Source organism: Thunnus albacares, chromosome 3 (assembly GCF_914725855.1).
Source record: "Thunnus albacares chromosome 3, fThuAlb1.1, whole genome shotgun sequence".
In the NCBI taxonomy this organism is placed as follows: domain Eukaryota; kingdom Metazoa; phylum Chordata; class Actinopteri; order Scombriformes; family Scombridae; genus Thunnus; species Thunnus albacares.
This window is the reverse complement of record NC_058108.1, coordinates 7,715,032-7,726,336: the sequence shown is the minus strand read 5'-3', so window position 1 is coordinate 7,726,336 and position 11,305 is coordinate 7,715,032. Positions and strand designations below refer to the sequence as shown.

At 40.3% G+C, this 11,305-nt stretch overlaps 1 protein-coding gene across 1 annotated transcript; it reads left to right on the top strand.

Moving 5' to 3' along the window:
- The first annotated feature begins 761 nt into the window (after positions 1 to 761).
- On the top strand, positions 762 to 7,309 carry LOC122978982 (pancreatic secretory granule membrane major glycoprotein GP2-like). The gene is made up of 9 exons (XM_044346113.1): positions 762 to 1,043; positions 1,182 to 1,208; positions 1,308 to 1,619; positions 1,966 to 2,174; positions 4,703 to 4,854; positions 6,302 to 6,544; positions 6,654 to 6,813; positions 6,926 to 7,001; positions 7,102 to 7,309. The coding sequence occupies exons 3-9, from the start codon at positions 1,520 to 1,522 to the stop codon at positions 7,119 to 7,121; spliced, it is 960 nt and encodes a 319-aa protein (XP_044202048.1). The 5' UTR covers positions 762 to 1,043; positions 1,182 to 1,208; positions 1,308 to 1,519; the 3' UTR covers positions 7,122 to 7,309.
- Positions 7,310 to 11,305: the final 3,996 nt, after the last annotated feature.

Here is an 11,305-nt window from a genome sequence, read left to right as displayed (position 1 = left end):
AATAATATTGTTAAAATACGGATATCTAATCCAGATGTAAAAGCTGGCAATCATACTCTTAGCTTCAATTTATTTCTACAGATATTACTCTGAGGAGATTTGAAAAGACCTTCATAAATTAGTGTGACTTTACTCATAGACTGCCTAATTAAAAAGTATTTATGTCGCTTGAATGTGATAGCATTACTTTCACTGTTTCATTCAGAAAAGCTGCTGAAAATAAGTAACAGCCTGCATCACACTATCTCTCTGCTTTTCACAGGGACACTTGTCTCCAGTTGTGATTTGTGTCATGATGAAGCCACCTGCCAGGAGTCACGAGAAAGAGGCGACACCTTTGCCAGCCAGGCGAAGGCTTGTGTCTGTAAAGATGGTTATGTAGGCGATGGTCTCACCTGTTACAGCACAAAACTCTGCAGTGACTCTTCTTGCTGTAGCCAAGGTTATCACTGGTCGCCAGACAGCGGCTGTGTGGACACTGACGAGTGCTCCCTCCCAGAATTGCCCTGTGTTCCACCTCAGATTTGCCAAAACACACCGGGCTCCTTTGAATGCATGGAGCCTTCCTCCAGCACCAGATCAGGCCCCTCTTCCCAGTCTGTCCAGTTCAACTGTGGAGATAATGTTTGTCCTATAGGCATGGACTGCATCGGAAATAATGGGCATGGTTGTGCCGACCCCTGTGACCACTACACTGTACTGGATGATGAGTGGCGTTCAACTAATAATACATTGAATCAGATCCTATAGATATAGAGATGTTAACTGGCAAGGCTGGTATCGCCTGTTCCTGGGGCAAACCAATGCTCATATTCCAGAGAGGTGCGTAGCTGAGCAAAGATGTGGAACCCATGCTCCTCTGTGGATAACAGAACCTCATCCCACACAGTCAAAGGAAATTGTAAATCGCAATGTGTGTGGTGCCTGGAGCGGCAGCTGCTGCAGTTTTCATTCACACGCCATACAGGTCAAGCTCTGTTATGAAAACTATTATGTCTACAAACTTGTGAAGCCAACAGGATGCCATCTTGCATACTGCACAGGTATTGTTCTATTTGAAACATCTTTACAGTGATACAAAAAATTAAATTTGCTCACCTAATCCATGGATTTAATGTCACCACTTGTTCTTAAATTAACCATTTATGAACATTTTTTTCATTGTTCTCTGTTGTTAACAGAGGTTAACAGAACAGAACCTGCAGTTGCTTCAACCACACCTGATCCAAGACCACAAAGCTCCACCATTGCTCAGGTGACATCTGACATCACGGACGTAACAACAGCAGGTAACAACACAGCAGTTGAGGGGCAGGTCCGCCTGGCTGATGGAAACAGTTCCTGCTCTGGTAGAGTAGAGATCTTCCACCGAGGACAGTGGGGCACAGTGTGTGACGATGCCTGGGACCTGACTGATGCTCAAGTGGTGTGTAGACAGGTGGGCTGTGGCAGGGTCCTGTCAGCACCACAAAGTGCACACTTTGGACAGGGCAGAGGGCCTATTTGGTTGGATAATGTCATGTGCACAGGCAGCGAATCAGAGCTCAGTGAGTGCAGACACCAAGGGATTGGATCTCACAACTGTGGACACCATGAGGATGCTGGTGTGGTTTGTGAAGGTAAACACAAATGAGGAGCTAAAACCAATGAAATCTCACTGTGTAACAGCCTGTCTATGGTATTATATTTAGGATTTTAGTCACCACCTGTTACAGAAATATGAAGTATGTGATTTACACTACACTTTTATTTTATTTGTTTTATTTTTAGTTTCTCACAGATATCATTGTTTTTCATGAGGTCCATCTTTCAACAATATTATGTTGTATGCTTTTCTGTTAGCTGGTTCACCAGTGAGGCTGGTCAACTCTGACAACTGCTGCTCTGGCAGAGTGGAGGTCTACCATGAAGGACAGTGGGGGACAGTGTGTGGATGATTTGGTAACCTTATATCTTTGTCTTTAGTCCAGCGTCCTCCACTCCAGCCTTCTCAACTTATTTGTGGCCATGATAAACTACAAGTAGGCCTGGATTTGGCTAGCATGACATCCTCTGGTTTGAACCCATTATCTGGCAACCTGGCAGCCCACAACTGCTCCTGGGTCAGAGTGAATAATGATGTAGTGTGGTACGAAGTGGAGGCCCAGGCAGGAGCCTGTGGAAATGCACTGATGGTAAAGACTTAATCTTTTTTGTTTGTTTGTTTGTTTATTTGTTAGTTTTTTCCTGTAAACTTAAGTGCAAGTGTATAAAAACTGACAACATGTCATCATACTCTCTGCTGTGTTATGTATATGTTGTTCAGGGTTAAACCCAGACAGCTAGCATAGTGCTAGCTACTATGGTCATCACAATTTAGAAATGAAATCCCAAATTAACATTAGCCAGATTGGAGATGAAGCAGAAGGTGAACTAATACAAAAGTGTGTTGAGTCATTGCAACATGAAGAAGATACAGGTACTTAACATGTATTTGTAGTGTGAATTTCTGCAGTTGTTCATTTTTCACATCTTGTGATGCTTATGGACACATAGTCAGTGATGTAAGCGGGGTCTTTTCAACAGGTTTTTAAATATCAGACACCATCGCCCAGGCAATCAAACCAGGTTGATCATCTTGTGTCCAATTAGCATATGTGGTTCATAGGTCTTGATTCACAGTCATCTGCCATCTTGATGTCTTGTTGTAGTATTGGTGATATTCCTGATGACTCTCTTCCTGTGCAGTCCTTTGATTTTGAAGGATTTTGAAGGCCCTGCATTGGGGACTAGCTAGCAAAACATCTACATTGCAGGTGTGTCAGGGTGTCATCAGACATTGAGCAATGATACTGAAGAAGATCTTGCCTTCAACCCTGACAAGTGAGATGGCCCTGAACTGCTCAATGTTGCTTGTATTCTCCTCATTTGCAGAGATTCTCTGCAAATCTCCACTGCTGGGCTACCTTCTTCTCTTTCAAATCACCTTGAGGAATCCTCCATCATTGCAAGACCTGGGGCACCTCTTGGAGACCTTGTGAGGCATTCCACAAGGGCCCGGGGAGGAGGTTATTCTAGCAGCTCTGCTGACCATCTGGATCTTGTTCAAGGTTGTCTCATTGGTGTTGACCTCGCTGTTGGGTTAGTTGGTGACATCAAAGCCAAACAGTCTCCTAGCTCTATTTTTGGTCCCGCTCTCTATATCTATAGGTGTTGTTGAGGTACCAGTCAATCTCCTCTTTGGAGCAAGGAAAACGGCCACTTCACTTCTGCCCAAGCAGTTTCTTGGTTCCTGGCTCTCTCTTTGCCCCTTCTTCTGTGCCACTGTGCACTGTGGAGGATGATGGTCCTCTTCTTCATGATGCTACAAAGATCTGCTAAGACGGCCTTATTCTCCCCCCTTGCTTCCTTGGCGCTCCCTCCTTAGAGATTTAAGCTCCTGTCTTATTGTGGATGGCTTATTCTCGTCTCCTACCAGTTTTGCTCCAGTTTTGTCACCCACTGCTTCATAATGCCAAACCTCTCAGCAGCAATGCTGACAGTGATGGTTGCCACTAAGTGGCATTTCTGATCTACATCACAGCTGACTGTGGCTGCAAGGATCCTGTCCACATCCACATCAGACTGGAGCCATTCTCTCTTCTAGTTAGATGCTGACCACTTGACCCACTGATGTTCAGATGTTCTGCCTTTGGGTTGAGCATGCAATGCATGACGGTTCTGGCCACTGTGGGGTGACACCAGGCCGGGCACCTCCTGACATCTCACCAGTTATAAGCCTATGTCCTGCACACCTTGCTCACTTGTCAAGGTTTGTGGTTTTGCAGACTTTGCCACATACAGAAACTGCACTGTGAAATACACACTGGACATAATCATGATGATAATAATAATAATCTTTATTATACAGTATTTATACAGCACTTTCCAACAACTCTGATGCAGGAGAAATTCCGGTAGAGGTGGAAGGCGAAGATCCTGCAGACAGGGGCCTCCACCAGATATTCCCTGTTCACCAGGCAGGACCCCACCCAGAAACATCAAGAAGGTCGGATACTCTGAACTGCTGTTTGATGCATTTGCACAAACAACAGTCAGAGCCTTGCTCCTGGTGACATATGTCATCAGTTGGGGCTTCTCACCCTGGGCAATTCTGAAAAGGAAGAATCCAGCCCCTCTCCAGCAGTTTGGTTATGGAGAAGTTTCTGTGTCTCTGGCTGCAGGGTTGACATTTGTAGACAGGGAGCCAAGATGTTTTTGTGAAATTGGGGCAGACTTTGGAGGACAAAAGAGAATGATTTTTGATTTAGTTGGGGAACATTTTGAGACATCAAGCATGTTATTTCTGACAGACCAGATAATAAATAATGAAAGTTGCTGGCTTCACTGGTGTATGAGACATCAATGGTGAAACAATGGTACTGAATATGTACTGTATGTGCTGCCTGTATGTTAGTCCATCCAATTATTGTCACTATAATTGAGACTGGGTTATTGGTCACATATTGAAAATGTTTTCACTTACTCTTCTGCAGGGAGGTCAGGTCAACAGGAAGTGACAGGGACTAAATATTAATTATTTTACAGTATCTTGAACCCAGGTCCTCCTCCTAAAGGACATTTTTTTAACTGCTTGACCGAGCACTGCTGCTGCTAATAACACACCCTCTCAAGCAGACATAATCATTCAACTGACTGATAATTTAATCATCTTGTCTTTCAGACCAACCACACACATGCCATCTACTCCAACAGTTTATTCATCTATCCAATGAACAACATGTCCTTCATCCTTCCTGTGAGTCTTCCCTTCTCCTGCGCCTATCCCCTGGACACAGACACCAGCCTGAATGTAGCTATCAGACCGTTCCTGGCGTGAGTAACCTTTTATTGAAGGGGACTATGGCATCGTTCACCATTTACACTTATAATTTATTTTGACATCACATCATAAAAATTAAGGGAAACCTGATGAAAGTTGGTCTTGTCTATATCTATGTTGCTTTTAACTAGTCATTATAGTGTAAACGTACATTGCTGTCTGCCACAATATCTTTTCTAATACTACCACAGGGAGTCTATAAAATCTATTATAGTATCTATTATAGTTATATTTTTGAAATGACTTGAAGGGCTATCATGCTGAACAGCAGTGTTGCAAGTTGTGATATACAGAATCATAAAAGTATGGTCAAGATTTCTTAGTTTCTTTTGAAACCAATTTTATATATAAGATTACAAAATGAGACAGTCACTCACAGAACAATCAGACCGTGTAACAGCATCATGAACATACATGATATCACAATAATCCATTATAGATAGTATGGTAGACTGTATAATGTTTTTCCTTTTTTTGAAGGGAGAAGCAATTTCTGTTTTAGTATAAGAATTAGGGGTGTGCCTGAATCCAAATAAGTTATTCAGCAAAGCACAAATAGTGGGTTTTTTTACGAACATTTATTTTGTACAAATATTTTTTAAAAACTGCTCTGCTGTTACATCTATAAGCAGGTCTCAACAAGGGTAATCACATCCACCTGCTACATGACGCACATTTCCTAATTTGGACATCACTCCCAGAGTTGGGGGTATTCCCCAGAGATAAAGCTGAGTCACTGACCCAAGCAAAGTGCTCTCAAGGGACTCCCCATAACCTGTTGTCCCCCTTCTCCATTCCACAAAGTTAGGTTGCAAAAAATAGGCAATAAATGAAAAGTGCAAAGCAATAATCGCCTTTGGAGTTCCTCCTTACACGTTATACAGTGTGCTGTCTCTGTGTTATGGGTGTATAAATAAATAGAGGTTGTCTGCACAATGGTAATGTACTTGGTTTTAGCTCAGTAGTCAGTGCAGTCATCTATAATCTGGGATACTCAAGTTCAAGACCCGGTGTGGGGACCTCCTTCGTAAGATAGATTATTCATAAACACTTATTTTAACACTTTAATATTCTAATTAAAAGTGTAATAAAACAAAAAAAAAGTTTTCCACTTTTAATCGAATACCAATACAAAAATAAATCATTTTGCTGCCTCAACAAATATAGATACAAATACAAATACTCGGCTCTATGCACATCCCTAATAAGAATTGAACTGAACAGCACAAAAACTCAAAACACAAAAACCAGAAATCTTCAGACACCTCAGCAAGGATGTACCTAAACAAGCCTGTGTGATGGTTATACAAAAAGCTATCTAGCTGACACTTAATGACAGAACATTTTTATGGTGCTGCCTATTATTTGATATAAACTAATAATAGACACCTGTCGGGGACATGCCTTGGTTTTCGTAACAAAAAGCATGTTTTTTGACAGATTGGCAGGTGGCATTTCAGGCTCGGGTACCAAAGCCAGAGCCTCCATGTCTCTGTTCCGCAACTCCAACTTCACAGAGACTTATCCAGCAGGTCAGATCGTCCTGCCAGTGGGCTCACCATTGTACGTGGGGGTCTCTGTGGACGAGAGAGATCCAAGCTTTGCAGCTGTTCTGGAGGACTGCTACGCTACTCATTCATCAAACCCCGATGATTCTGTGCGATACTCTCTCATCCAGAACAAGTATGTGTCCCTCAGCAGATGCTTTGTGGAGTATAGTGGAAATGGGGAAAAAGTTAAATGTACGGCGATGTGAAATGGAACTGATGACCCGTTTCATCCTCTCTGCCAGGTGTCCCACTGACCGCAGACAGGTGTCAGTGGTTGAGAGCGGCTCATCCTCCAAGGCTCGTTTCTCTGCCCTGTTCTTCCTGCTCCAGGGTGAATACCGAGACGTTTTCCTTCACTGCAGCCTCAGCCTGTGTGACCAGAGGGGCTCCTCCTGTGTTCCAGTGAGTCACACATGTCACTTTATCAATAGCATTGTCAATCCATAATTAGTGTTGCTTAAACACTGTGTTTTAATGGTATCTTTTATTTTTTCCATCCTTTCCCACCACCCAGCCTTGCACAAGGAGGACACATCGCTCCGTTTCAAACTCTGCTCCTATGAAGCCACTGACTATTGGACCAATCGTTTGTGAGTATGAATTACAATCTGATCTCAGGGCGGCTGATGTCTCAACACAATAAACTATATGGAGTAATGACATGTTTTTCCCTTTTGTCTTTGTCTTTAGGGGACAAGTCACCGGAGTAAACTGGTTACAGTAACAATGCACACATGTGTTGTACTGTGATTTTTTTTTTTTTAAGATTTTTTTTTATTCACAGAGACATAAAATTGTAAAAACTGGTTACACTGAATAATTAAATCTCACCATACTATTGTATTATTCTTCAATTCTATAAACTGTAAGAATCATAATAAAAATGAAGGTACCAAAACTTTTCTGCTACTCTGTGCTTATTTTCAGTACAGCCTTATCTGTGAAACATCATAATGTGACAATTGTGGGGGAAAACAAATATTAAGAGCAAAACTTTTGCATCAATAGTGATTTGATTCTATTCATTTTTTGTCATCTTTAAGGGTTATTTATAATGATCTTGTTCATTCCATCAAACAACTATGATGTGTGATTATCAACACTTTCCTTTTTAAAAAGTTCTTTTGCATTTGTTTACAATTCATTTCCTCTGTTACATTTTTTCAACAATAGCATGGACTCTTCTTAAGATCCAGTAACAGATTTTCCATATTATAGAGTCAACTGTCACCTTTTTTTAAACAAAACCTTGATGGTGGATTATGCAGCAGTTACAAAAGAAAACGTAAAACCAAAACGCAACCATGATGCATGACTTTGGTCCAGATTGAAATTTCTCAACAACTGCTGGATGAATTGCCATTAAATCTGGTACAGATATCCACAGTGTCGATGGGATGAAGATTAACTTTGGTGACCCAAAGTTGTTTAATGACAACTTTCTAAGCAACCTTTGAGAGTACTGGCAGTATACTTATTAGTCTGTAGTTACTGGTTTCAAGACAGTCTCCAGATTTAAAAATAAGCGTGACAATGGCACATTTCCAGTCATCAGGAAAGGAACTGTGTTTAAAAGACAAGTTAAATTAGCAATAGGGGGAGTTAAAATATGTTTGTGTGTGTGAACATGGTATCAATGTGGAAAGCATCTCTACTTTTGGAGCTTTTCAAGGAGCTGATGATTTTGTTTACTTGTAACTCATTAGACTCTACCAGCTTGAAAACCTGGCCCGTAGCATCTATAGGAACAATATCCAGTTTCCTTTTTTTTTCCTAACTCATATATAGACTCAAGAAAGAAATTATTAGAGACAGAAGCAACAGTAAGATGATCTTCAATTAACTTTCCCTGTACTTTGAGTTTAAAATCTCCTAAAAATTTTGGGTCCCTCCTTGTGATATTATCAATGTTTTTTCCAGATTCCAATTTACTGTTGCCTTTTGCCTCATTCAAAATATTGAGGTAAAAACAAGATTTAGCTTCTCTTATCTCTTGGATAAATTTGTTCCTTAAACCTTTATAAATCAGTATGTCAGTGCAGCTATAGTTGAATGCCCTGAATTCAGGCACTTCAGACCTGCAATTCATAAATATATAAAAAGTTTAATTTCTCACATGACATGACTTTATTGAACTCAAGATTGATATTGAATTCTTCACTCACCAGCATACAGGTTTGGGGCTGCAACAAACTGTTTTCATCATAGATTTATCTGCCAAGTATTTTCTTGATTAATCACTTAATCATTTTGTCTATGAAATGTCACATAATAAGAGAAAATGCCCATCAGAGCTTTCCAAGATTACATCTTCAAATTGTGCTCCGCTCTGTGCAGAGGCAGTGCAGAGCTTCAGGGCTCTGCCTTTTGACTCCAGCATGTCAGAGAGAGCAGAGACGAGGCATAACATGAGTAAGAGAAAAGCGCTCTAAAGAGAGAAAAGTAGACAGTGAAAACAGAGCTTTTAATCAACAATGGACACTCTTACTCTGTGTCTAGAAAGAAAGCATAGGGTTAGCAGGACGTTTAGCAGATCAACAGCAAGTGAATACACAGAAGGTGTTCAGGTATATTGTTGAGCGTAGGTCACCTGCGATTTGGAAGTGCTCAGAGCCCAATACACAATAACTGTAGTTACGTGCTAAACTGAGAAAATACTTCCATGGGCAGTTCAAAACCAGTTTGTCTCATATGTTCCAAGACCATGGCAATTGTGAAGTGCCACTACAGACTCAAAGCCCAATATGATCGATCCACTTTATTTTAGGATGCACATTATTTTATTTTTAAATGCAGCCCTTATTTTACTTGAAATCAGAGAACATTCTGTGTTTACTAGGGATGTGCAGAGAGCTCAGTATTTGTATTTGTATCTGTATTTGTTGGAGCAGCAAAATTATTTATATTTGTATTTGTATTTGAATAAAAGTGGAAAGAGGCTTAAAAATCCTGTGTTTTTTTATTATGCTTTTAATTTTAGAAAATTAAAGTGTTACAATAAGTGTTCATAAATAAACTACCTTGCGAAGGAGGTCCCCACACCGCGTCTCAAACTGGAGTCTCCCAGATCATAGATGACTGCGCTGACTACTGAGCTAAAACTTTACTCATCACCTCATTGCAGACAGATCTCTACCTATTTATACACCCATAGCACAGAGACAGCACAGTGTGTAATGTATAAAGAGGAACTTCAAAGGCAATTATTGCTTTGCACTTTTCATTTATTGCCTATTTTTTTACAACCTAACTTTGTGCAAAGGAGAAAGGGGACAACAGGTTATGGAGAGTCCCTTGGAGGCGCTTTGTGTGTGTAAGTAGCTCAGCTTTATCTCTGGGGAACACCCCCAACACCAGGAGTAATGTCCAAATTAGGAAATGTACGTCATGTAGCAGGTGGATGTGACTCCACTCGTTGAGACCTGCTTATAGATGTAACAGTGGAGGAGAGGAGAGAGACTGAGATAGCAATGTAACTGACCTGCACGCTGGTATTTGACATGGGTTTTTTTTCTTCCCGAAAACAAATAATTTTTAAAATATTTGTATGGAACAAATATCATAAAAAAACAAACAAAAACAAAATACTATTTGTGCTTTGCCCAATAATGTTTTGTATTTGGGCACACCACTGGTATTTACTATTAGAGTACTTAGCGTGTTATTTATAACATCTATGTATAATAGAATGTCAGTTTCTTTCATTTTGTTGGTGTATATACTCATTCACACCTCACATCAACTGTATTCATTTTTCTATGCGTTGAAGTAGCAGCCAGAGGCAAAGCAATCAGCCCATTCTGAACAGACACATTTTAAAAGGGCACTGCACTAGTTTTAAATTAAATGAAACACAGAAAATCAGCCAATCCTGACACTGGAGAGGCTGGAACAAGCAAATGTTTGCATAAAATGACTCAAATGATTAATGATAAAATAAATTGCGTTCTGTTGGTCAAATAATTCATTACCTCACTAATTGTTTTGGTTCCAACAAGGCTGATAGTTCTATGCCTATTTATTGTGCTCTACTATGATTTGTTCTCTACTGTACTTTATTTTTGACATAGAAGCTTGTCCACCTTGTGAAGCCAAAGGCAAATTTGAATAAGTTTGAATTATGCTTTTGTTTGAAATAGAGCTGAAACAATAAGTTGATTAATAGATAATTAATCAATTCAATTTAAGCTCAAAGGACAAACATTGGATGGTTACAGCTTCTCAAATGTGAGAATTAGGTGTTTTTCTTGTCTTACATTAGTATAGTAAACTTAATCTCTTTGAGCTTTGGACTGTTGGACAGACAAAATGAAGGAATATGAAGACGTCACCTCAGGCTCCAGGAAATTGTGATGGGCATTTGTGATGTATTTTACAGACCAAACAATGAAAGAATTGAAAAAAGGCAGATAAATCAATTATTAGTTCCGGTCCTTGATTATGATTTTGATTTACTGGGTGGACTAAGCCTGGATGAGTGGTGGAAAGAGACAGATAGGATGATGAACCCTATGGTGTCTGTTGAAAATACTGAGTTTATCACTAGCAACAATGTTTTCGTTGGACTGGTGAAAAAAACTTGCTGAGAAGGACACAACAAAACATCCCACCACCAAGCATTAACAGAGGCAGACTTTCAGAAAATCAAGCACTCTCAGGTACTGAATTCAAACACACCTGAGGGTGTTGTCAGCAAAGTCTGGTTTGATGTGCATTTGCATATGGGACACAGAGCTACAGAGGGCAACTGCCAACTGAAGCCCAAATCATTTATCATCTGCCAGGACGAAAATGGTCAGAAATATGCAGCACTGTCATTCAACGAATGCACAAAAAACCACAAAGATGCCGGCAAAAGAAACAAAGAGAGCCTACAGGGATTTATGTTTGAGCA